Here is a 26,777-nt window from a genome sequence, read left to right as displayed (position 1 = left end):
AAAAAAAACCCAATCGCTTGAACCTGCGCGACTGCTCTCACCTCACCATGAGAACCAAAACACCACAATTCCAACAACACTCAACATGAACTCCATTTGGCCACTCCAACCAAAAACAGGGGATTTTATCAAAATAAATCAACAATAATAAACCAAATCAACTATTTTACAAGGATTATTATTTTGAGGATTTACCCAGAAAATCCACCAAAAAATGTGTTGAACGGGTCACGGAATGAATCGCCGGAAGTCACAACCCCTACTCCACCGAAGTCGACCGATCACCGATTGGCTTGACCCACCGAAGAATCGAGTCTACTTTGGTTCCTCTCGTGTTCGACGGGTCACGGGTCTTCTCCGGCATCATGGCGTCGTCTGCTCCAGTAACTGGCGACCTGTGGATGATCGGGTCTCGCTTTTGGGTTCACGATCTCCCTCCCCGATCTCCTCACTGTCTTAATTTCTTTGTCATGAAGGAGGAGAAGAAGATCGTGTGTGGCCTACAAATTGTCCTCTGAAACCCTGGCTCGAGCTCATGTAATTTTTTCCTCAGATTAAGGCTTCCCCCACTTCAGAAATCAGGGCGTGGGCGTGATACGTGTGAAGAAGAAGGTTCAAGAAGAAGAAGGCAGGGCGTGAAAGTGAAGGCAGTTGGCTCATTTCTGAAAGAAAAGGGCTTAGGACAAAACTCTAAAGACAGAAAATGGAAAGGACCGAAAGGTCCCTGTGTAGGTTGATTCTTTTAAGGTGTAAAAGGGTAGGGGTTTTTTTTTTTTTTTTTTTTTTTAATAACTAATGGACTCAGGTATAACCGGGTTTTTGAAAACCTGTACCCGGGAACGGGACCGGGACTGGGTGCCCCGGGTACCCGATTTTAAATAATCGGATACCTACCCGGTTTTCGGTTTTTCGGTTCCGGTTAGTGCCCGGATCTAGTTGCGGTCTGGTTATAACCGGTTCGGATTTACACCTTTACTTAAGTGATCATCCTCTCTACTATTGGTGATGTAGTCTTAGTTACAGTAAAATACCTTACTGTATTATCTCTTAATTAGTATATCGATATCTTATCAGCTAAAATACTCATTTATCTACCCAACTTGTTTTCCTTTTTCTTTTTAACTTTTTGGAACTGAATGTCTTTTCTCTCTACAAGATCTTCCGTCTTTGGTCGGAAGCCTTCTTTTGGGGGCTTTGGGTCTTCTCCTACTTAAGCAAGTCCCTTTACAAGCACAAATCACACAATCACAGCTGACGTTTGCGAGTAGCATATTTGGCGTCTCCACACCATTTGGTGCAACAAGTCAGTCTGCATTTGGTGCAAGCAGCACCCCAGCTTCTGGTGCTACAAGCACCCCCGAATTTGGTTCTACAAAATTAAGTTTGTTAGGAACTCATCATAATATCATAATTCAATGTTTTGTGTTGGGAAGAATATTGACCTTCTCGGGAGTTGGGCCCAACCCGAGAACTAGGCCCACTCTGGTCCATCCGACCAGGCCCAAATATTAAAGAGAGCATAATCCACCCGAGCTCGTTAAGACCACTTGGGCTCAATCTGTTACAATTGGCCCGAATTGTCGACCCAAATACTAGTTGATATCCACATCTGCGTATATCTCGGCAGTACCCGAAATCTAAGGGACACAACGCACGTCATGAAACTTGATGATGCCTCTGAGGTAAGCGGAACCCGGAATATCCGTTCATCCGGGGCCACGTCTCCTCCAACCGCCTCGTGCACGAATTGAGAGGCTAATTGAACTGCTCTTCAACCTCTATAAATATTAGAACCTATTCAGATGTTAAGGTACATGCTAATCAATCTTTCTGGCATTATTCTGCGCATTTATTCTCAGAACCATACACTCACTTAAGCATCGGAGTGGGGTTGTCGGAACCCCCCAACGCAGCCTTGTTTTTCAGGTGGACCAGGAGCAACCAAGATAAATATCTGATCGACACGTCACCTACCAGAAACTGTTTTAACATTTTGTAAGAACCCTCCTCTTTCTTTCTTCTTATCCAATATTGCCAATAGGATAAATGAGGCTACACTTACATTGTGTTTCTAATTTTGAAATTATGCTAATTAAGTTTGCTATGATTGTTTTTTTTTTTTTTTTTAAAGTATGATATGATTAATTTTGAAAAGACATTCTCCTCATCTAATGTCATATATACCTATGGTATGATTTTTTTTTTTTTGGTTTTTTGAAGTATGCTATGATTAATTTTGAAAAGACATTATCCTCATCTAATGTCACATACATCCCTATGATAGTTAGTTTGAGCATCATCCATCTTCTATTAAGTTTGGGATTAATTACGTTAAATTCCAAGCATCTGGTGACGTATGAAAACATTCTTATTATTAACTATTTAGGCGGAACCGACATCCAAACTAGCGGAAAAACCTTGTCGTTTGTCACCAAGCTGGAAGAAACGTTTTGCTAAAAAACAATCCACTAAGAAACGCGAAACGCTGCACGCTGCCTGAACCCGAAAAAACGAAAGAAAAACACTCGTACGATTCATAGGCGGAAGGTTTCTTTATACTTTTAACGCTACTCGGCTTAACCCCGACTTACCAAGCAAGGTACATACAATCCCCTTGCCCATTGCGCTTACTTTTAACGCTACGCTTCTTAACCCCGACTTACCAAGGTACTATACAAACCCCCTTCCCCATTTTTCTTCACTGCTCTCTCTCTCTCTCTCTTTCTCTCTCTCAGATCGACGGTACGTACCTTCAAAACCCTAATTCTACGTTTTCTCTTCTTTTCAGTCTCTTCCGCTGGTAGTTTTAGGTTTTGATTGGATTTCCCGCTAGGGCTTGCTGATTGCTGCATCATATTCAATTTGTTCCTTCTTACGGTTTTATTCAATTCGAAAGCGCCAATCGTTTGCGATTCTGAATGTCTGTTATCGTAACCTTCTTGGATTGATTTATTGAATTTTTCCTTTCTTCAACTGGCGTATCCATGTTGATGGTATATTAATGGTTTCGTAATGATGGAATGGAATAATGGACCTTTGGATCCCCAATTCCGTGGTCCTTTACTCACCCGCTTGTATCCCTTTCTAGGCATAAATTTTTTAATGAGTTTTTGTTTCTTCCAAGTATTTGATAAAATGTGATTATCGCCACACACATTAGCATTCTTTGTTTGATTTGTGTTCTAATTCTATTTCAGTTTCGGAACGAGAACCTCTTAATCTTATTGGGCAAGAGCTAGAAGAAAGGATGTTTAGTTCGACTAACCGTAAGTGTTCTTTGACTTGAATTAGTGTGTTGTTTGTATTTGCTTTTGTTAATCCGAAGTGCGTGTTCTTGGATGCAACTCTTCCTTCCCTTAGCTTATTTATTTGTTTTTGGATTGTGCGTAGTGATTATTTTCTAGGGAACTTGGATGTGGTTGGATTAATTTTCATATCAGTCTAATGAATATGTTGTCGCTTGCATCTTTTCCTCAAGGAGTGTCTGATTTTCTATTGGATTCTCACACTTTTGTCGTTCTTTTGATATTTATTGTTTCTTTTTATGAGCATTTATTATTTTATTTTCCAACCTTATAAGAGTACGCTATTTTTCATAGTCTGATTTATTATTTTTTGCTTTTCTACGCATTGTGTTTTGTTTATTTATTTATTTTGCTTATTTGTTTAATTGGATTTTGTTGGAGGCTCTTGTATGTTATCCTATATTCTCACAGTTGTTATGTGTTGGGAAATTTCTGAGAGATTTCTGGGTTCCAAGAAATTATGCTTGCAGTTTTTAAAGGCTCTGCTTGATTCTGTCATTTTGGTGGTGCATCTTGAGTATCATAACTAATTTGAATTTCAAATGAGATTATACAGAAAACAAAGGTTTATTTTATTTTTATTTTTTGATAATTGTTTGAGCTTTTTTTTTTAAATTTTATTTTTATCTGACTTTCATTTTTTTTTAATCAAAGTGAGTAAACTTGGGTTTGCTCACAATTAGTTATTGGGCTATGATTATTTAGTCATTTGGATTCTTTTTTTCATCTGCACATATCTGGGAGTTCTGTAATGGTCCTTAAAGGTTTTTTGTTCTTCTTCTTTGGACTCTGTTTGGAAATGAAAATTAATAAGTGTCTATCGATATGGCAGCTTTTGGGCAGTCATCTAGTAGCCCATTTGGGTCTCCATCAGTCTTTGGACAGACCAACAATGCAAGTAACAATCCTTTTGCTCCAAAGCCCTTTGGTAGTTCTACCCCTTTTGGTTCACAAACTGGGGGTTCTTTATTCGGGGGTACTTCAACTGGAGTGTTTGGTGCAGCCCCATCTTCTTCACCTTTCTCTTCCACCACGACCTTCGGTGCTTCATCGTCTCCGGCTTTTGGAAGCACAGTGCCTGCTTTTGGAGCATCTACTCCTGCATTTGGTAGTTCATCATCATCATTTGGTGGTATGTGTAACGTTGTTTTTGACTTGCCCAATTTGTTTCATTCTTCTCCTACTGTTACCTAATGATTTGATTTTGATGTAATTGTTGAGAAAGATGGTTATTACTCATTTGATCTGGATGCATCATGTGTGTCAGCATTGTAATATTCTTCAGCTGTTGCATATGAAATGGCATTTGTCATCTCTGAATGCCATTTCAGACTCTTGGGTATCCAGAGAATGGAAAGTTATGCTTAGCTGAATGATGGATTTTGTTTCTGCATGAAATGGATTTATTATTGAGGCCCTGATTGGTAATGCTTTTGTAGTTGATGTCATTCAGGAATGCTTTCGGCTGATTTTTTAAATGAGTTTGTCTTGGTGGAAACTTGTAATTTCCTGACTGGTTTCATTGGTGTATTGCCTCTTTATGGAATTTATTATATATTATTTGGCTGTTTTTCTATCTTATATATATTGGAATTATGTTGGAATTCAATAACAGAGGACAAGATTATGAAGTAATGAGGGAAATGAATTTTATAAACGAGATAGTAAAACTTAATAATTAGAAGAGGTAGCATTTATTCCAGCTGCAGTTTCTCTTTTTGTGCTCATTGGCGAGGTGTTAGTTTTCCCTTTACGATTTGAACGGATTATTAAATAATAATGAAGATATTAATTATATTGACTTTTGAGCAAATGGTTGCTCACTTATTCTTTTTCCTTGGACTGATGTTCTTGCCGTGTGATTTGTCTTCCTTGAGTTCGGTCAGTTATCTTGAGTGATCATCCTCTGCTATTGGTGATGAAGTCTTAGTTACAGTAAAATAACTTAGTGTATTATCTCTTAGTATATCGATATCTTATATGCTAAAGTACTCATTTATCTACCGAACTTGTTTTCCTTTTTCTTTTTAACTTTTTGGAACTGATGTCTTTTCTTTCTCTTCAGGATCTTCCGTCTTTGGTCAGAAGCCTTCTTTTGGGGGCTTTGGGTCCTCTCCTACTCAAACAAGTCCCTTTGGAAGCACAAATCAACAATCACAGCCGGCATTTGGGAGTAGCATATTTGGTGCCTCCACACCATTTGGTGCAACAAGTCAGTCTGCATTTGGTGCAAGTAGCACCCCAGCTTTTGGTGCTACAAGCACCCCCGCATTTGGTTCTACGAACAGCACGCCCGCATTTGGTGCTACCAGCACGCCCACATTTGGTGCTACCAGCACGCCCGCATTTGGTGCTACCAGCACACCCGCATTTGGAGCTACCAGCACCCCTGCCTTTGGTTCAACCGCAAGTCCTGCATTTGGGAATACTGGGACGTCATTTGGTGTGTCAAATGCTCCTGTATTTGGATCTGGCGGAGCATTTGGAGCTTCAAGCAGCCCTATATTTGGTACTTCAACTGCTCCAGCATTTGGTACATCAAGCACTTCTGCATTTGGTTCTTCAAGTACTTCTGCATTCGGTGCCGGAAGTACTCCTGCTTTTGGGGCTTCTAGTACACCGTCCTTCAGCTTTGGGTCCTCTCCAGCTTTTGGCCAATCAGCTTCTACATTTGGTAGCAGCCCATTTGGTACCACTGCTCCTTTTGCAGCCCAGAGTTCTCAATTTGGTGAGTGGTTTCAAATGGGTTTAATTTGTTATACAGTTTGGAATATATATATATATTATGATAAGCATCCGTATGGTGAGTTGTTTCAAATGTGTTTAATTGGTTAAACAATTTGGAATATGGATATTCTTGTGATAAGCATCCTTATGTGGTTAAGGAACTTCTGTTAGGTTATACACATCTTTATCTTGGTATCTTGTTTGCTATTTACTGGATTTTTTTTCCTCTCCTTATGAGCTGTCGTGCAGGTGCCCAGTCTACAACACCAGCATTTGGCAGCACTGGCTTTGGGCAGTCACCTTTTGGGAGTCAACGTGGGGGAAGCAGAGTAGCTGCCTTCACACCAACAACTGAAGCAGATGGTGGGAAGTTAGAGTCAATATCTGCCATGCCTGTCTACAAAGATAAAAGCCATGAGGAGCTGAGATGGGAGGACTATCAAATAGGTGATAAAGGTATATTTGAGAAATTGTGTCAAAACCCAAAATTCTTGTTGTCTTGCTGCCAGCAATAATTGACGAACACTTTATAATATTGTAATTTCAGGTGGACCACTTCCTGCTGGTCAGCCTGCTGGTGGGATTGGCTTTAGTTCGTCTCCTGCAAATTCAAATCCTCTTGCTCCTTCCCCAACATTTACTCAATCGGCTGCGAGTCCTTTCTCTACCTCAGTGCCTTCTAACCCATTTGCTCCAAAAACTCCCAGCATTGGTGGTTTAAATTTTGGATCCTCAAGTACTCCTGCATTCAATTCTTCACCTTTCGGTGCATCAACTTCATCTGGCCTTTTTGGATCAACATCTTTACCAACATCATCTACATTTGGTGTTGGTTCATCTCCATCTATTTTTGGTTCATCGCCTCTCTTCAGTTCTTCTCAAGCAACAAATGCAGGATTTGGTAGTAACACTCAGTCATCCCCATTATTCCAATCTAATGCACCTTCAATTGGGCAGGCAGGCTCTGCTTTTGGTCAGACTACTACTTCCTTTGGGCAGAATCCAAGTTCACCCTTTGGTCAAGGAATACTTGGTGCTTCTACTACCCCTGGATTTGGGGTAAACACTTTTTCGAGCACTTCATCACTTATTAGTTCAAGCAACGCATTAGGTTTCGGTCAATCAAATGTAAGTAGCTCCTTAGATTATTGCAGTTTTTCATTATTTAATTTTTTGAGCTTCTTGTTCCATTTGTCTAATATTGGATTATCTTCTCTGTAAAAAGTGAAAAAAGAATAAATATTATGACATCTGGTATGAATGTCTTCAAGTTTTTCATTATATGCTGCTTTGTTGGGAATACAAAATTGAATGTGTGAAGTACTGATTTGGTAAATTTGAAAAATAGGATTTAGGGAGGCAGTGAGAGTTCTTAAACTTCTTATAAATGCATCATATAGTATCTCCCCTGAGCAAATTCTGAAGAAGTTTAATAATGTTGTCTTTTATGGTTAGAAACTTATAGTGTACTCTTTGTAGACCATGAGCGGGATATTCTAATGAAGGTAGCTTGTTTGTAACAAGTCATTGATTGGTCTCTGACTAGTATTGCTTTCTTATGTTGCATATGCAATTATATGATTTTGTTAGTTGTGTCTAGTTTGAATGACTCCTGTCTCAGTGCACGTTCTTTTTCGTGCTCTGTTGTCTGATTCTGGGTCATTAGACTCAGTTTTGATGCTTGAGCAATATACAAATTTTTATTTCTCTTTGCCTGTAGCCTTCTTTTTCAATACCTTTTCAACCATCACAACCTGCTCAGACAACTACTGCTTTTGGCCTTGGCAGTTTTGGTGCAACACAACCAGGTAACTTCATTTTATAGCTTATTTCAATGTTAAAATCCTTTCTAAATAATAGTCGTTGAGTTTACGTATAAATAATAATAATAGTCCTTGAGGTTTTTATCTGATAGTGTTCTGACTTTATCGCTTTCCTGTAGCTGGTGGAAGTCCCTTTGGTGGAATGCCAGGCATTTTGGGTCAGAGTAACATCGGACAATTGTAAGCCACGCCTCCTGTAGTTGATGGTCATACATTTATGCATAATATATTTAACACACCCCAAAACATGCATTTCCATTCAGATTATAAAGAACTGTTTGATTGGTATGGACCAAGTTTCGTCTCACATGGAATTGAGTAGCAAATACTTCCGGATGAAGAAAACCATATTTGATATGAGATGCTTTCTTATTTGTTTGTTTATTCTCAAATGTCATCCAAAAAGTAATAAGCTTGGTTTTTTTTTTTTTTGAAGTAATTCAACCTTATTAGAAAGTGCAAAGGGGCACAATTCAAGTACACAGAATATACAAAAGAGACACTCAATTGGGGAGAAGAACACAAATCCAGAAACACCAAATTGCTTATATTGCTGTATCTAGTTTCACACTCCTTATCTGGGCATATTTAGTCTGTTTTATCTTGCCATCACTTGAATCGTGGTTGTCTTTTGTAATTTATGTTAATGGTGCATTTGATAAATTTATGAACACAGAAGATTTACACCTTTTTTATTTATTTTTATTTTTTTTATCAACTACTGATTTGCATTGGCACTCACCTTTAACAGGTCTGCTCCTCAGAGCTCTGCTGTTGTACAACCAGTACCTGCTACAAATCCATTTGGAACACTCCCGGCAATGCCTCAAATGTCAATTGGTCGAGTTGGAACTGCACCTTCAATTCAATATGGAATCTCTACATTGCCTGTAATTTGACTGGCCTGATTTTTTTTTCCACAATAGGAATTTGAGTTGATATAATTTACTATTTTATCATCATATTTGGTGTTGTGGGCTATTTCCTAACATATTCTGCAAAGGAAAATCGGATGAGTGTAAACTTGGTATTAATTTTTTATTTTTTATTTTTTTGATCAGGTTGTTGATAAACCTGCACCTGTTAGAATATCATCCTTATTGACTTCTCGACACCTGTCACAAAGGCGGATTAGGTTGCCTGCAAGGAAATATCATACTAAGAATGATGGTCCGAAGGTGAGACTGATGATTCAGTTAAAACTTAATCTGGGTTTTTGAGTGATCATTACTTTGCTATGCACGTTTGAATTCGTACCTAATTTTAATGGCTTCTTGTATGCAGGTTCCATTTTTTAGTGACGATGAAGAGCCGAGCACACCAAAGGCAGATGCTCTTTTTATTCCTAGGGAAAACCCTAGATCACTGGTCATTCGTCCTGCAGAGCAGTGGCCTATGAGAGCTAGTGCTGAGAAAGCATCTGCATCGAAGGATCTATCTAGTCCAGTGCATGAGAATGGTAAAATCCTGTCACATTTTCGCCATGTGGTTTCTGGTGTACTTGAGATGTATTAGGGGGAAGAAACAAAGAATTGCATGCAAAAAGAGTCTGTTGTTTAATAGAATTCGTTTTGAAATTCATTTTAAAATTGATTCTTTTAAGCTTTTCTTTCCTCCTTTTGGGCACCCCACTTTCATTTTTCTGCGTTGTTAGGATCTTTGGCACAGCCTTAAAATGATATGAATGCTTCAAACCCTGATGTTGATAGCACTTTATTTCTGAGGAGTAAGTTGTGGATGATACTTTTGTGATGCCTGTTCTTTCTTCTTGGTAGTGTTGGGTTAAATGTCCCACCAATGATTTTTTTTTTTAAAAGTGAACCATAGTGTTGATGCTTCTCTCTCTCTCTCTCTCTCTCACACACACACACACACACACAAAAGGAAACATGCTTTCCCGTCAAGATTTTATCTTTGCAGGAATATTATTCTTTCTTTCTTTCTCTCCTTTAAGATCCAGGGATCTTTGTGGTTCACCGCAAATTTAGTCCTTGTAGTTTATGTCTGACTCTTTCAATTGCAATTTTGATTCAGGGAAAATTTCTCAAGAAGCTCAAGGTGGCTCCAACTCTGAAGATAAAGATAGTAAGTATATGGCTCTTTATGACTTCATTTTTACTAGTATTTCCTTATAACTTGATATTCTATGCCATTCTTTCTCTCTCTATTTCAAGAATGCTTCTTGTTATTAGATTGATATGAAAAATCACATGAACTGATATTGCCAAATTCATGAGTAGTGCTGGGAACTGTATGTAAAGCTTATGTTTCCACTAACTGTTAGTTCTTGTTTGCTGGAAGTTCAGCAGTAGGGTAGTTTGGAAGGTCAGTTACTTTACATCAGATATATGGAATCCTTCTCTTTGCTGTTCTTTAGCTGCCAAAGGATTGTAATCTCATTTTTTCTCCGAGTATGTGATATTCACTTGGAGAAATGTGAAGTAAATATTTAAAGATCTCAATTTTCAGTAAGGCAATGTCCACAGTAAACAGGCTTCTGAGCCTTGTACTGTAGTTTTTCCTTAGGTTCTTGTTAATATAAATTGTGGATCTCAAAATTAAAACAGAGTTTTTGTAAATTTTGTGAGGTAATAACTTGAGTTGAGACTTATGCAACCAATATCTTTGGTTGAATATGTATCTCAGTATCTTTGTTTTTTTGACTAATTTTGTCTTAATTTTTGGAAATATTGCAGAAAATCCAGTGGAAAATGGTTTTGCCAAGGAAGGTGTTCATATTCTCAAAGGCAACCATAAACCAAATGGAGTTCATGAAGAGCATTCTGTTCAGAAAGGGGATTCTTATATGACACTCAGTGGACACAGAGCCGGTGAGGCTGCCATAGTTTATGAGCATGGGGCTGACATTGAGGCACTGATGCCAAAGCTGCGACGTTCAGATTACTACACGGAGCCTCGAATCCAAGAACTTGCAGCTAAAGAAAGGGCTGAGCCAGGGTTCTGCCGCCATGTGAAGGACTTTGTGGTTGGACGTCATGGTTTCGGCAGCATAAAATTCTTGGGTGAGACAGATGTGCGGCGGCTTGATCTTGAGGCTCTTGTTCAGTTTAACAATCGTGAGGTGATCGTGTACATGGATGACAGCAAGAAACCTCCTGTTGGACAAGGTCTAAATAAGCCAGCCGAGGTAACGCTTCTCAACATAAAATGCTTTGACAAGAAGACTGGAAAGCAGTATACAGAAGGGCCCAAAATTGAAAAATACAAGGAGATGCTCAAGAGGAAGGCGGAGGACCAAGGTGCCGAGTTTGTGTCTTACGACCCCATTAAAGGAGAGTGGAAGTTCAGAGTCAATCACTTCTGAGTACGAGCTGGGAGCTGAAGATGATTGGGACGTGTGCTGCTCCAATTCGCATACAAGCGAGTGCCAACAGTAATGTATTACATATCTGATATTGGGAGATGATGTGTGTCATGCATTATGGGTTTTGTCCTCGATGACGATTGATTTTTTTTTTTTTTTTTTTTGTATAGAATTTACCAAGTTGTGGTATATGAATTTTAGCCGTGCCAGACTGCCAGTGTGTTGTTCGGCCTCTTTTTGTTTTGTGGATTTACAGTGTGGTGTAATCTTTCGGCCAGGCTCGAATAGAGAATGCGCTTCGTTTACATGTTCAATCAATGTGATCTATTCTTTTCAGTTCTGTTTCCACTTTATTTGGCGGTTGTGCAATAGATATATGTTCGATGGACAGAATTTGTATTTCAAATTTGGTTATTGAAAAATGCAAATATTTTTAAACACCCGTACCTGCATAAGAAGTGCGTTCTCTGCAAGAATATGCTGTGAATAAATGAATAGAACACGGGTTTTACCCTTTTTTTAAGATACTTGAAAGGGATGTAAGAAGTTGGAGGAAAAGTAGAAATCAGCCGTGTCAAATTGAATTGTAGAATTGTAGAAATTGAACGAAATATCAAAATGTCAAAACCAAGCGACTACGCAGGCCCAAAAAAGAAAAAAGAAAAAAGAAAAAAGAAAAGGAAACTGAACATGAAGACCCATTAAGTTGATGAAATGGGCCTAGGGTGAGGTTGGGCCCAAGAACCGACGGATATGTGGTTGTATATATAAAAACGAAGAAGTAGCAGTTGGCAAAGTGGTATTAGGGTTTGGTGGAGGCGTCGCAGCAAGAGGAAGAAGTGCGAGAGAATGAAGACTATACTATCTTCGGCGACGATGGACATCCCGGAAGGGGTGAAGATAAAGGTGAACGCGAAGGTGATAGAGGTGGAGGGCCCCCGTGGCAAGCTGACCCGGAACTTCAAGCACTTGAGCTTGGATTTCCAGCTGATCACTGACGAGAACGGCCAGAGGAAGCTGAAGGTGGAGGCCTGGTTCGGGTCGAGGAAGACTTCCGCTTCTATTCGAACCGCCCTCAGCCATGTGGAGAACCTCATCACCGGCGTCACCAAGGGCTACCGCTACAAAATGCGCTTCGTCTACGCCCACTTCCCCATCAACGCCTCGATCACCAACTCCAACCGTTCCATCGAGATCCGTAACTTTCTTGGCGAGAAGAAGGTATCTTTCGCTTTCTCTTTCTCTTTCTCTTTAAAAAAAAAAAAAACTTTTTATTAATCCTGTAGGATAGGATCAAATCAGAGTTCTTTCTATTCGCTCTCGTTTTATGTGGTTTTGGGTAAAGTTGGATGGTTTTTTATTCATTAAGCTTTAATTTCAAGAGCCCGCATTTAAGATCTTTAGAATCTTATGTTGTTTCTCTAAAAGATAGAAATTTTCTTATATTTGTGATATATGATGATAGAATTGATTATTGAAGATTTTGCAATTGGTAAAAGTTTGTATAAGACGTATTTTTCTCAATTTTGTTGTGGTGTTTTAGTTTTGACTTTTGAGTGTTAGCCTGGAGACTCGCCGGGCGGTAGATGTTTGCTTGGTATAGTGAAACCAATTTTGACTTGTCGTGCTTATTTTCTTACATTCTTGTGCTGATATCAGGTCAGGAAAGTGGATATGCTCAACGGCGTGTCAATTCTGCGATCTGAGAAGGTCAAGGATGAACTCGTTTTGGATGGCAATGATGTCGAACTTGTTTCACGCTCGGCTGCCCTCATAAACCAGGTAATCGAGCAAACAGACTTCTTGGATGCAAGTTATCATATTACTGTGTCATTTGCCTTGTTTATGCGCGGCTTTCCTGTTCTGACAACACTTGGGTTTTTTTGATTGTTTAACAGAAATGCCATGTCAAGAATAAGGATATCAGGAAATTCCTCGACGGCATCTATGTCAGTGAGAAAGGCACAGTAGCTGATGAAAATGAAAATTGATTTTCTTTACTTTCTATAATTAAGCGACGGATATAGTGCTGAAACTGTTTCATGTCTTGTTGAGATCTCTACAAGTTTTGGGTTTTCTTTTCTTTGCCACCTATCTTTATTTTTTTGATCCCAGAATATGAGGACTTGTTTTATCTTTATTTTTTTGATCCCAGAATATGAGGACTTGTTTTTTCTTTTCGTTGTCTGGAATTTTTGGATTGGGAAATATTGAGTATCTGTATTAATTATTGTCTTTAGTCTCAATCTGAGAGGTCTTACAATCTCTTCATACTTATGTCACTCAGTGTTTCAGTGTCGCCATGTTATTAGAGTAACTCTATACGTGCTTCAAGAGTAGTCCGACTGGTGTTCGGCTCTTGACCTACGTGGCAAGTTTTTATTTTTTTATTAAAAAAACAAAATTCAAAAACAAGCTGGCCAGCGTTAAAACACACACGGATTTCCCCAATACTTTCCCCCAATTTTTTCACTCCACCCCACCGACAGCCATCTCCCCGCCACCTTTCGGAGCATCGCCTACCGCAGTTCGCCTCCTACCGCCGACCAGGATCTCCGACCATCGTATTCTCTCTCTACAGTCTCTCTCTCTCTCTCTCTCTCTCTCTCTCTCTCTCTCCACGGTCGGCCATTGGATTTTTGTTATGTTTATCTCTCTCTCTCCATGGCCGGTCACTATTGATGGCCGAAGGGGGGGGTGGTGTTTGATTGTTTGATTTTGGGTTGTTTTGGGGCTTTTGGCTGGGAGGATGGCCGAAGGGGGGGTGGCGCTCGGGCAACTGGGTCCGAGAGAGAGAGAGAGCTGGGCGAGGGAGAGATGGTGGTTGGGCGCCGGTCGGTCGGTGGTCGCCGGTATGCTGGGTTAGCGAGAGAGAGAGACAGAGAGCTGGCTGAGGGACGGTGTGGGTCGGTGGGTGCCGGTTGTTAGGCGGTGGGCGGTCGGTAGGCGCCGGTGGGTCGATGGGGGAGGGGACGGTGGAGAGGGGGAGATTTGGGAAATTGGGGAAAAATTTCTTCTCGTGAATCTGAAATGCTTTCCTTCCACCCGCGTTTTCAACATTTTTTTTTTGATTTTTTTTTTTAATAAAAAAAGAAAAAAGATGTGCCACGTGGGTCAAGAGCCGGACACCAGCCGGACTCTTAACGCACGTATAGCACTACTCATGTTATTAACCTTGGCTTTAATACTGTTTGTAATGATTTGAAAACGCTAATTACACCTATGTTCTTACAAGAGTCGGGATTCAAAATTGCAATTTTTTTAGAAGTTGAACCAAGCATTTTTTTGAAGTCATATTTTTATTGACTTCTTTTTACTATCATTATTAATTTTTTAAACCGATGAACAATGCGAAAGGGCTGTCTTTCTAGGACTCACAACCAGTTGTTTTGTTTATTGTTCATGGCCCACGGTTGATAAACTTGTAATGGGCTTAGAAGGCAACCACTACATCCGAGTTTTTTGCGTTGGGGCCTTATTTTTCCATCGTGTAATTTTAGAAGTTTTTTATATGTCACTTTAAAATTGAGAAAACTTTTAAAATAACTATTTGATCAAAATTCAATAGTAATTAATTATAAGTCAAATGATGATTTTAAAAAGTACTTCAAAAGTTTTTAAATAGACACATGAGATATTTCTATCTTTACTCATTGTCTACCCTTTTGTATAATTGTACTATTTAATGAAGCCTAACCTTTCAAGAAACGGTTGTCTACAGGTCGCAGCCCACATGCAAATTTAATAATTATTGTATTTTGATTTAGTGGGCGCGCATGAAAATGGCCACTATTAACAAAGCACCAACCTTTCTGGGCAAATTATAAAATAAAAAAATAAAAAAGAAGAAGGAAAAGAAAAAGAAAAAGAAAAAAAAGAAAAGAATATGAGCTTCTCCCTTGTAAATATAGTGAGGCAGAACCCTTTTGTTCTTATTGGGCTATTACAGTTTACAATTACGAAGGGCGAAACGGGAAGTGAAGGGGGGCAATACAAGAGGAAGAGGGGCGAGGGCGAGAGATATGATGAAAATGCATCCTATTCGGAAGTCATTGATAGCTGACTCTACCTTTGATGCACAAGCCACAATGTGTTCTAAAGAAATCCAACAGTTCTTTCCACCCAAGTCATGCTCTTCTCTCCAGCAAAATTATGCATGTTCACACCTTCATAGGCTCATAGCTTATCTTGTACCACCCTAACTGTATGCTGGTATTTGCCGACTGTGCTATCTTATATTCTTCAGTGCAAAGTGGGATTAATTCTATCATATATATCTGATCATTTCAAAATAAAATATTCTGCTTGATCATATATTGCTCTATCTTTCTGTTAAATGACAAGCCTACGTACACCATGAACCTTTACAAAGCTATACAAGTAGCAGTGGTTAATCATCAAGTTTTGTTGGCAATGATCTTCATACAGTTGGCATATGCAGGTATGGCCTTAATATCCAAGGCTGCTGTCAACGATGGTTTCAGCCCTCTGGTGTTCAACGCTTATAGACAAGCCATTGCTACACTCGTTTTGGCACCCTTTGCTTTTCTATTGGAAAGGTTGGTATTCCTTTCTGCTCATAATCAATTTTTTTGAGCAACAAATGAACAATATGTACTTTTGTGCAGTTCCTGCCAGTATATGTTGTAATATTCTTCCTCATCACGTTATTCTCTATATATAGGACAACGCATAGTTTGCTGTCATTCAGCCTCTTCTTCAAAATCTTCCTCGCTGCTTTATGTGGGTGAGTAGAGGTTGCTTCAGATAGAACTTCAAATAATTAGCAACATAATTGGATATACAGAATGAATTAAGAATTGTACTTGTATTACTTTTAAGACTATGTATATACAGGACAACAAATAATGTTTGATTTAATTAATATTTTAATACTCATTCTCAGATGTGGGAGGGCTCAAATTGCATCTTAAGAAATAATGCTCAACACATAAAATATTGAATTGAAATGGAAGGAGAATAAAGAGACAATGTTCAAATTCAGAACTTTAATTTGGCTCCGATACTTAGCCGTATGTAACCAAATTAATGATGCATGTCTCTGTCTCTGATGAATAAGAAAACTTGAGCAAATCTAGATCGACTACCTTTATTAGCTTGCTTACTGTTTCCAATTCTTTCCTTTTTGGGGGTGATCTGAGCTCTTTCTGATCTGAGCTCTTTCCACTGGGTGGTGATTGAAATCCAGACCCACGGTGAGCCTGGATCTATACTACATGGCCTTCCGATTTACCTCAGCCACAATTGCAACTGCGATTCTCAATACCATTCCAGTAGTCACATTTTTCCTGTCTATCCTGCTGAGGTGAGCCAGAAATTTTGCTTTTCACTTGAATTGAATTTGCTTTATATATAAGTAAACAATTAGTATTCAAGAAAGAATAAATTTTTACATGAATATTGTGTCATATAATCATATGGGTGTTGGATAAATCATTTGTTAGTTATCTGAAATGGTTAATTTATGGAACATTTGTTAGTTTTCTGATTCTATCCAACACTCTTCCAAAACGGTAGGATGGAGACTCCAGGTTGGAGCTCTTTTTATGGTATATTAAAGATTGTCGGGATGGTGATAGCTGTTGGAGGAGCTGTGCTGCTTAGCTTTACAAATTCCATGGGAAGCAGCAAAGAAACATCCTCTGGTGGAGGCCTAGGGGGTCACAAGAACTGGATTATAGGCCCGGTTCTTCTCTTTCTTTCTTCCGTAGCTTGGTCATTATGGCTCATCGTGCAACCGAAGCTCCTTAAACAATATCCTGCTCAGCTGCGCCTCTCCACTCTGCAGTGTCTCCTCAGTTCTGTGCAAGCCACTGTGGCAGCGGTCGCCTTCAGCGAAACTTTGACTCATGGAAGATAGGGTGGAATATTCAACTTGCTTCCCTTGCGTATTGTGTATGTCTCCATAATATCTTTTTCCTCACCATTTTCTTTATGTTTTTCCTCATCGTTGTTGGATTGATGGCTTGCTTGAATAATATGAAGGGTGTACTTGTAACTGGGGCTTCATTCGGGCTACAAATTTGGTGCATAGAGAAGAAAGGACCTTTTTATGCGGCCATGTTTTCTCCACTTTCGTTGCTTATAACAGCTATCTTCTCAGCTTTTGTGTGGGCTGAGCGGCTACGTTGGGGAAGGTTCGTTACTTCTTTTTTCTTCTGCTATGTTGGAAAGGCAACACTTGGCCGATTTTCTTACCGCTCATGTGCTTGCTAACAGTATATTGGGTGGCATTATGATTGTTGGAGGTCTTTATTCTGTTCTATGGGGAAGGAGCAAGGAGGGCACTCAACAAATGCTCAAAAGCGAGCCTCCGGCTCCCGGTGAGAAGAGCCAAGATGTTGAAAGAAGCTGATCAATTCAGGCCCATCACTTCGTTTTCCTCACACGCAAACAGGGAACACTCTGTTCATGTTAGTATTAAAAGTGGTGATTTTGAAATGTGGGAAGATAAAGAGAAGAACCATTGGAGGAAATAAATCATTTCTCTATTTTAAAATCGCAGTACTTATGTGTGATTCTTCAGTTCTTATGTTCTTTCTTTTATCTTGCGTTAGGAATGGAGGAAAAATGGAAACTAAATAGCTTCTATTTTTTTTAGTCCATCATGTTAAATATAATTTATCCCAAAAGCTTAAATAGGAAAGAATACATTTAATAAATATTTTAATACTTCCCCTTAATAAGTGAGATCCAATACGTGAAATGGAATGAGAATGACGGAGATAAGGTTTAAACTCAGTATCTTTACTCTGATGCCATGTTAAATCATCACTTATTTCAAAAATTTAAGTTAATAAGAAATAGTAAATTTAATCATTTAATCAATACTTTAACACATTAATGTAAGTTATCTAGTGGACAGGGGTGACAACGTGATGGCTCAAGGGATGTAATTTCCATCTTCCTTGGCTTCTTATTCAAGTGTAAGGTTGCAAACCGAATAAATACGGTTTCATTTCCACCTTCCCTTTTCATTTACGGCATATAGCTTTTAAGGGGGTTCTATGCTTTTCAAGCATATTGGTAACCTGATAATGCATTCCATTAGCAGCTGGCTATTCATATGTCATTCTTCCAACATATGAGACTGAAAAAAAAATGATTCTTTGAACAAGTGGCTGAGGTTGATTTTCCACTATTTAAACAGAAGAACCTCAAGAGGATGTGCACTACTCAAACCAGATGAACCTCAAGAGGATGTGCATAACCATGGAAGCCTGTGCTTCTTATGGGGCAATGGTATTAGTTCAGTTCGCATATGGTGGAGGAAATATCTTAATTAAAATTGCTCTTGAAAGAGGACTCAATCAACTTGTCTTCGTGGTTTATCGGCATATAATTGCTATGCTTTTGTTAGGCCCCTTTGCTTATGTACTGGAAAGGTTAGCTATCCTTGTCATCGTCAGTCTTCATTGATGTGTGCGTGCATTTGCTTCTATTTCTTAGATCATATGCCTGAGTGGGTTCACGATTAGTTGCCAGAGGATTTTAGAAAGCTTGCTTATTTGTTCTTGCAAAGCAGGAGACATCGCCCTTCACTCTCCTTCTCTGTGATCACAAAGATTTTTTTGCTTTCATCACTTGGGACTACCATCCATCTTAATGTTTACTATGCTGGTTTAGCGTGCACTTCTCCAACAGTTGCAACCGCCTTGAGTAATGTTATCCCTAGTCTGACCTTTCTCATGGCAGTTGCACTCAGGTATTTACTCTACTTTCCTCCTATAAAACCCCTTTAAACATCAGTACTTGTTCACAAAAAGCCCTTTTTAGTGATTTGTTTACGTCTTTAATTAAGGATGGAGACAGTGAAGATAAAAAGTGCTAGAGGTCAAGCTAAGGTGTTGGGGACACTCATTTGCATTGGTGGGGCACTTACATTTACCTTCTGGAAAGGAGGATACCTATTAATAGGCTTTGTGCCCAGGCCTCTGATAAATATCTGTGGCCCCAATGGTTCTCTTTGCAAGTTGAGCCATGGCAAGGATAACTGGATCAAGGGTTCTGCACTTATTCTGACCAGTCACATAGCATGGAGCGCATGGCTGATTCTCCAGGTGATAAACAATATACTTTCAAATATTACATCATAGTAATTTATGAAAAGTTTCTATTTTTTTTTACCTTTTTCTTTTTTCCAATTTTGGCCTACTGATCCTCAGGCTGTGGTCTACAAAGTCTACCCAGCTCGATTATCTCTGAACACTTTGATTTGCTTCTTTGCATCATTGCAATCTTCTTTCCTTGCCCTGTTTTTTGCAAGGAATCCAACCTTATGGAAGCTGGAATGGAACATGCAGCTATTGACCATCATCTACTCTGTGAGTGCTTACTTCACAAACACATCCCTTTTATGGGATATGATATATTTGAACCTGAAACACTGCCAATTCATATATTCCTGCTTAACTTTTGTAATAGGGAGTGGTGCTATCAGCTTTAGTCTACTACCTGCAAACATGGTGCATCGGCCATAGGGGACCAGTTTTTGCAGCAATGTTTAGTCCACTACTCCTAATTATCGTTGGCATATTCTCAGCTATTGCTTTTGCAGAGCGACTACACTTGGGCAGGTACACAAAAGTTCTTTCTTCCACTTACAACTTCATGGTTTTTCTTACCATAACAATTTGAATGTTAGTTCTCTCACAAATATCTTTTCTTCTTTTCTTTTTTCCTTTTTTTTGGGTATATATATGAAACGTTACAGCTCTTAATTAGTTTTTGCATACTTGGTCTTATCCAGCTTGGTAGGAGCATTTCTCATCCTTGTGGGTCTTTATTGTGTGCTTTGGGCCAAAAAGGCAGAAAATCTTGTCACTGGGCAACCAGAGAATGGAAAAGGATGCGATGATAAGAAAATGGTGGAGATATCCATCAACGAGACGGCAAGGAATTCTGTCACAGCTGAAACGAAATGAAATTGGTGCATTTGTTGGAAAGTAAATAGATACATATATGATTATCAGAAGCAATTATCAGTACAACACCAAGTCATGCTAGGATCTCTTTTTCTGTATAGACTTCTTAGAACCAGCTAAAGTCTATACTTTCATTCAAACTGCTGGGTAGAACAGCAAAGATGCATTAGTTTTATTTGATTGTCAAGGCTACCGATATAATCATTTGGTTGAAGTAACTCTGAAGGCGAAGAAAGTGCAGGAAGATTCGTAATAATAACATAAATGATCAAACTTTTCCATCAGCCATGCCCTTAATACTTTGTCGTCATTTAGTCCTTTATACCCTTTCAAACCATCATCTCCTTGAAATAGAGCAGAATAAAGCAATCCCAAGCAAGCTAACATACAAGCATAATTAAGCACAGTACAAAAAAATGAGAAGATTGACCATCCGAAATTACATACTATTACCTAAATATATTCTAAATAAAAAAAACACTTCCATAACTAAATTGCAAATAATTACATAGAACCAAATGCTTTTTAAAGATGATCGAACGTGCATATTTGTTACATAGAAGAAAATGCACTGCAACCAAGCTATGAAATATCACCAATGACCTTATTCTTTGAGTTTCTATCTGGTCTAATTCCTCAAATCCGCGTTTAACTCATTTATGTATGTATTGAAAAAGAGGAATCCCTCTTTTTTCTACGTGGTTTCATTTCAGGGAGTTTTCGATATCAATCACAAACCGGTACTTGACATCGCTCTTTATCAGCCTCTCAAGAGCTTCATTTGCATACTGAATTGGAATCACTTCTATCTTGGGATGAATGTCGTGCGCAGCACAGAAGTTTATCATTTCTTGTGTGTCTTTCGTGCCTCCAGTTGCGCTACCAGAAATAGTTATCCTGCCTGCCAAGAATCCAAGCATAGAGTTCTTTAGGCCCCCGTTTTTCTAACCTCCCAAGCTACAACTATTAGCTCAAATTAAAAATATAAACTTTTAAGTCTGAAATTGTCAAATTACCACGCAATAGAGCTACAGCGCTGAACTTGACTTCACTCGGGGCACCCACCAGGACAAGAACACCAGAAGTCTTCAAAAGCGAAATGTAGGGATCAAATGGATGATCACCAGATGCGGTGTCAATTATGAAGTCCAATGACTTAGCCAAGGCCTGCAGAAAAAGATACTGTTCATGACCATCAATTCAACAAAATCAAGCGGTTAGTAGTCAACTTTAAGAAGCCCTGTGTATTTTACGGCCATCTGGTCTTGGTCAGATGAAATCACAAATTTGTCTGCACCAAGTAGAGTCAGGGCTTCCTCTCTCTTGGATATGCTTGTGCTGAGAACTGTCACGTTCAACCCAAAAGCCTTCCCAAACTTCACTGCCATGTGACCAAGACCACCAAGGCCAATCACTCCTAGAGATTTACCAGCTTGATTCATCTTATGGCGCATCATGGGAGTGTAAACAGTAATTCCAGCACAAAGCAAAGGCGCTGCTGAAGCCAATGGATAGCTTTCAGGAATCCTAAGGCAGTACCTGCGTATTCAAGACCAAAATAAAACTAGTATCCTCATATCATCTCTGGCATTTGCAAAAATTTCCTCATCCATTTAACCACTGTAATGTCATAAAAATCTTGCCTTTCGTGGACAACAATGGAATTGGAGTATCCTCCTTTTGTGATTGTACCATCCACATCGATGGCATTAAAAGTGCCAACAGCTCGCTTAAGACAATGAATTTCTAGCGCCTCATCACAATACTCACAATCTCTGCAAGAGTTAACAAAAGTTCCCACCCCAACATGGTCGCCAACTTTGAAACGCTGGACATTGGAACCAATCTCTTTCACAATTCCAGCAATCTCGTGTCTGGCAATGCGAATAATCATTGATTCATCATATATACGTCAGTGAACTCAAATGTAAGAATTACTCAATATTATTAAATCAGTGCACATACCCAGGCACTACAGGATATTTGGAGTCTCCAAATTTGTTCCTGGTCCAAACTACATCGGCATAACAGATTCCGCAGTGCGTGATTTTTATAGAAACGTCGTCTTTTCCAACAGCCCTGAATGATTTTTTTCCCAAGTACTTGTTAATCAATCTTTATTATGCACCATATGTATCATCAAGAAAAGAATGATGCAATCTATATCAAATTGCAGGCTTTCTCTTTGTTTCTGTAATTAAATTTCCTTCCTCCAGGAGAAAATTAAGTAAACATACCTACGGCTGAATTTGAAAGGTGAGAGAACCCCAGATGCATCTCTTGCAGCCCATCCAAGGCAATTTTCATTTGCAGTTGCAGAGCTCATTGTTGACTAGTCCATCATATGTAAGGCAGTAAAATATCAGTCTTCTTAAGAGTAATATATAGGGTGAAACAGAAATTAATCCATCAACATCGATCGTATTCGTCGCCACCATTAACTTCAAAGGAAAAGTGGCTCACCTGATCGAGAACACGTACGTGTGACTGTGAGGGAGAGAGATATGTATTGACTATTTTTGTAGAATGAAAATGAATTTGTCTTCGGATTACTCCTTTGTCTACTATTTATAGTATCATATGAACATCCAGACCACGTACGTATGCAATGACGTCCTCGGAGTCTCGGACCTCGGTCATCCTTTTGAGAATTTTTTTAACGAAAATTGAGAACCAACTGCCAATTGCTGGGCCAATATGTGACATACAGTGTGATCTCACCACCAGGGTCGGCTCGATATGTTATTAGGCCTAAGGCGACAATTTTAGATGGGGCTTTTTTTATATTTAATTTATATATATATATAATAATTATTTTTCTTACTTTTAATATTTAACATTTTATTGCCAGTAATAAATTTGTCTGCAGATTTTTTTTAGATTCAATTATATTTTATTTATTCTTCTATGTTTAAAGCTTTCCATAAGTCATAACTAATCATATTTCTAGCATATATTTATAATTAAAAAATATTATAAATAAAAAGGAGACATAAAAAAATAATAAAATAGAACCTGATTTATTAAAGACGCTTTACACTATAAGAAAATCAAGTAACAATTTTAACCTGCATAAGACATTTTTTTTTAATAATTAGTAACTAATTTATACAGACAAAATGATAAACTGGCATGCTTATATAATTTCATATGCCTAATATTAGTTTATTAACATAAGTTTTTGTTGAAAAAAATAATAATACTATTTTATAAGTAAAGTAACTCCTTTCCCTTATTGTTAAAAATAAATTAAAAAAGAAAAAAAGAAAAGAAAAAAAAAAAGAGGTTACTTTTTCCTATGGGAAAATGACCGAAAAAGAAAAAGTAAAAACAAAGAAAAGATGTTTCACCTTCATCTCTTGTCAAAGATGTGGACCGTGTGACTGTTTCACTTTTCATCTTATCTTAATGTATCAAAAAAAAAAGAGCCATCTCTGTACAGGAAAACAAAGGGAAGGCTTTGCTCTTTAGAGCCAGAGTGGAGCTGAGAAGAGATTGCCGACTGTGTGCGAGAGATTGACGAATGGAGCGTAGGAGAGAGGCCGGAGGTTAGAGTTGGCTGGTGGTCAAGCGGGCGAGCTTGTAGCAGTGTCTTGCGCCTCCTAGGCTTCTACTTCTTGGCTGCCAGAGGAAATTGCAGCACATTTTAGAGAGTGATTTTGGTAATTTGCTGAAAGAGATTGTTTTGTATTTTTTTTTTCAAAACAAAGAAAAAGTGTTATTTGCTTCTTCTATTGATTTTTCTGTGCGGGAGTTATAGAGTCTCAAATGGAGAGATTGCTCTCTCTTTTTTACCAACTTTTTGTGTTCCTAGGCATCTGACGGTTGGTTTTTCTATGTGAGGGTTCTTTAATCTATCGAAGGAACTGATAAATCATTGTATTTATTTTTCTTTAGCAAAATCTTGTGTTCCTGGGCCTTACAGTTGATTTATCCATGGGATTTAGAGTTGATGCATTTTTTTTTTCTTCTGTTTTTGTTCCATTTCTTTAGCAAAATCGTTGTGCACTATAATTGGGCCTTTTCTTTTTAACAAATCTGTCTTAATTTTTTCATATCCATAGGGCAATACTATTTTTGGGGGGCCTTTTTCCACTGGGGGCCTTAGGCGACCGCCTAAGTCGCCTAGTGGAAGAGCCGGCCCTGCTCACCACTTGTAGACTTCGGACGCGCGTTCCCTAAATGCGACGGTTTGTGTCTCTCACCCAACGTCGTTTCGCTCACAAAATGCGATTTAATTAATATTCTAAGGGATATGTTATACCTATGTCATTTTGGTTTACATTAAGTCTATATCAAAACAAATTAGGTGTAAAATTTCTATATATGAGACTCATATGCACGATATTAGTACACACTTTTTTATACACACCCTATATGTATTGGTTTAGAGTAGATTTACACTAATGTGATATAAAAAAATCATTACCCATATTCTTATACCTCAACGGCAAATGATATTTGTACACACTTTTTTGTATACACACTCATATTTAGTGTGAGACCTATCTCATATGCATGGATCACACACCTAATGTAAATGTGTGTCCAAAATGTGTACAAATAACACATCTCATATCTCAATACACAACGTTCCTAGAAATCAATTTTTTTCCGATTGGTTGAATTAATCCTCTTATATCTTAACAATTAATATTGTTTGAAATACGTTCCATGATCACTTTACCATAAAAAATAACTGTTTCTCACCTGTCACATGTGTCTCATGACTCTCATTTAACATATTAGCAATGCTGAATAAAAAAAAAAAAAAAAAAAGAAACATATTAGCAATCCCACGTGATCAGATAGTCGTAAAAAAAACTTTTGAGCATCATAAGGTGACTGCTGTTTAAAGGGAGAAGAAGCGAGGAAAAAAAGGAGAGCTCGTCGTTGCTGGGAGAGGGAGGCCTCCCCCCCCCCCCCCCCATCCGCTCTTGTCTTGGCCCTTAGTCCTCTTGGACTAAGGTCTTTTGTTTCCTCCTTGAGCTTCTCTCAGTGGAGGCTAGATTTCTCCCAACAATTAGAGTTGTGGAGCTTTTTTCTCCTAACCTTGTTAGGCTATGAAGGTTTGTATTTGTGTTTTTTCTTTCTCTTTCTTTTATTTTTGGCAATGTTGGTACAGTTTCCGGTATGGTGACGTGTCGCCTGGTGATTCGCTACTGGATTCTGATCAACCACTCCAATCCTGCAAAAATAACAAACAACTCGTCGGGGGTGCCGACTACGCCCACTCCGATGCCTAAGTCAGTTCAAATCAATTTTCTGAAGAATATCTCAATCTCAAGAACTCAGAGAATGCGTGATCTCATACCTGGTGCAGTGGTCTTTATTTATAGGCCGGGCTTGTGGTCTTACCAGACTTGCTGCCTTACTAGAATTCTTGACACCTAGTTGGATTAGGAGTTTGAATCCTAGCTTAGTTGAATCTTATCTTCAGAGAATTTGAATAAGATTGTAGAATCCGCAGTTTGATTGCGCTTGTATCTCTTTAAATTTGATTTCAGATAAGTAACTACCTTATCCCATTAATCATGGAATTGCGGTTTTTTTCCCTGATCTTATGGAATTCTATCCTTATCGTATTCTGAGACATCTGCGGCAAACTTTCAACCAAACTCCGAGGTGATGATATCCGAGATATGTTCGCTCCGCCTTGGAGATCTCGGGATATCGCCGCACCATAACTGGGTTGTGAAAGGCCGAGACGTTATTATTTCGAGACGTTACTATACCGACTTGATGTCACCTCCGAGACGCTATTACTCCGAGACCCAAATACCCGAGATATGTTCGCTCCATTCAGACTAGGAGATCTCGGGATGTTCTATATACCGTAACCTGGAATGTTAAGACCGAGACGATACCGTAACCTGGAATGTTAAGACCGAGACGTCGTTATGCCTCCGAGATGTATTTATACCTAGACAATCTTTTCTTTGCTGGTCGGAATAAATGTCCGAGGCATAACTCCGAGATGTTTCTGAATCCACGTGTCTCTAGGGTTAATTTTATCCCTAACAGTTACCCCCCTAATTCTCTGTTTCCAGAAAAAGAACTGGAAATAGGAGAATTACTTTTTATCTGCCGACCTGTACCTGCTACTGCGAAGGGCGCGTCTTTTCAACAGTTCAAATATTTAAATCTTACCGCTTCTTTTTCCAATGACGACGTCAGCTCTGTACCGCCGCCCTTTGTCATCATGAAACGGCACTGTCGAGGTAACGCATTTAATTCGGGAATACGGAACGCGCGCCTTTTGAAATTCGGAGATCTTGGAAATGATGGCGCCTTTTGATATTTTGGACACGTGGGGAGGGGGTTTAAAGTTTTGAACACTTTCACTGTTCATTCCTCGTCCTTTACCTAATCTCTCTCGCGATCCTCCATTGTTAAACTTTTTCTTTCTCTGTATCCTCTGTTTCTTTCTTCTTTCTTCCATGGCTCCTAAGAAAGCTGTCTCGGCTGCTCCTGCTACGTCTCGGGCTCGGACGAAAAAGTCCGACGGCTTCGTGGATCTCTCTCCCTTGGAGAGTAGGGTGGATACCGCCATTTTTGCGAAGCACGAGGGTGTTCTTCGTTTAAACTACGAAATCCCTCCAACGGTGAAGATGTTCTATCAAGCACCTGGATCTCAGCTCATTGATGGCGG

At 38.9% G+C, this 26,777-nt stretch overlaps 4 protein-coding genes across 9 annotated transcripts; 3 read left to right on the top strand and 1 right to left on the bottom strand.

The window, feature by feature from the left end:
• The first annotated feature begins 2,652 nt into the window (after positions 1-2,652).
• Positions 2,653-11,516, top strand: LOC133854053 (nuclear pore complex protein NUP98A). The gene is made up of 13 exons (XM_062290081.1): positions 2,653-2,742; positions 3,198-3,266; positions 4,138-4,437; positions 5,371-6,033; positions 6,282-6,488; positions 6,580-7,160; positions 7,753-7,840; positions 7,975-8,035; positions 8,607-8,745; positions 8,917-9,033; positions 9,140-9,314; positions 9,890-9,940; positions 10,552-11,516. Exons 2-13 carry the CDS (start codon positions 3,248-3,250, stop codon positions 11,178-11,180), a joined length of 3,030 nt encoding a protein of 1,009 aa, XP_062146065.1. The 5' UTR covers positions 2,653-2,742; positions 3,198-3,247; the 3' UTR covers positions 11,181-11,516.
• Positions 11,517-11,975: 459 nt separating this feature from the next.
• On the top strand, positions 11,976-13,360 carry LOC133854294 (large ribosomal subunit protein uL6). The gene is made up of 3 exons (XM_062290421.1): positions 11,976-12,401; positions 12,840-12,962; positions 13,079-13,360. The coding sequence occupies exons 1-3, from the start codon at positions 12,030-12,032 to the stop codon at positions 13,169-13,171; spliced, it is 588 nt and encodes a 195-aa protein (XP_062146405.1). The 5' UTR covers positions 11,976-12,029; the 3' UTR covers positions 13,172-13,360.
• Positions 13,361-15,164: 1,804 nt separating this feature from the next.
• Positions 15,165-20,312, top strand: LOC133854290 (WAT1-related protein At1g43650-like). 5 transcript variants are annotated; one of them, XM_062290410.1, is made up of 13 exons: positions 15,165-15,392; positions 15,622-15,739; positions 15,865-15,927; positions 16,390-16,506; positions 16,719-17,096; positions 17,187-17,338; positions 17,421-17,614; positions 18,352-18,586; positions 18,727-18,906; positions 19,003-19,261; positions 19,367-19,525; positions 19,626-19,777; positions 19,951-20,312. In XM_062290410.1, the coding sequence occupies exons 8-13, from the start codon at positions 18,387-18,389 to the stop codon at positions 20,123-20,125; spliced, it is 1,125 nt and encodes a 374-aa protein (XP_062146394.1). In that variant the 5' UTR covers positions 15,165-15,392; positions 15,622-15,739; positions 15,865-15,927; positions 16,390-16,506; positions 16,719-17,096; positions 17,187-17,338; positions 17,421-17,614; positions 18,352-18,386; the 3' UTR covers positions 20,126-20,312. The 5 variants fall into 5 exon arrangements, with proteins under 5 accessions (XP_062146394.1, XP_062146395.1, XP_062146398.1 ...); XM_062290411.1 differs by having other exon boundaries at positions 15,609-15,739; XM_062290414.1 differs by lacking the exon at positions 18,352-18,586.
• Positions 20,313-20,522: 210 nt separating this feature from the next.
• On the bottom strand, positions 20,523-22,733 carry LOC133854291 (probable cinnamyl alcohol dehydrogenase 1). 2 transcript variants are annotated; one of them, XM_062290415.1, is made up of 7 exons: positions 22,589-22,733; positions 22,363-22,457; positions 22,091-22,204; positions 21,769-21,999; positions 21,379-21,664; positions 21,142-21,292; positions 20,523-21,026 (listed from the first exon to the last, which is right to left on the bottom strand). In XM_062290415.1, the coding sequence occupies exons 2-7, from the start codon at positions 22,449-22,451 to the stop codon at positions 20,830-20,832; spliced, it is 1,068 nt and encodes a 355-aa protein (XP_062146399.1). In that variant the 5' UTR covers positions 22,452-22,457; positions 22,589-22,733; the 3' UTR covers positions 20,523-20,829. The 2 variants fall into 2 exon arrangements, with proteins under 2 accessions (XP_062146399.1, XP_062146400.1); XM_062290416.1 differs by lacking the exon at positions 22,589-22,733 and having other exon boundaries at positions 22,363-22,569.
• Positions 22,734-26,777: the final 4,044 nt, after the last annotated feature.

Source organism: Alnus glutinosa, chromosome 13, assembly GCF_958979055.1.
Source record: "Alnus glutinosa chromosome 13, dhAlnGlut1.1, whole genome shotgun sequence".
In the NCBI taxonomy this organism is placed as follows: Eukaryota; Viridiplantae; Streptophyta; class Magnoliopsida; order Fagales; family Betulaceae; genus Alnus; species Alnus glutinosa.
Note: the sequence above shows the minus strand (reverse complement) of the source record. Positions and strands in the feature narration are given on the sequence as shown.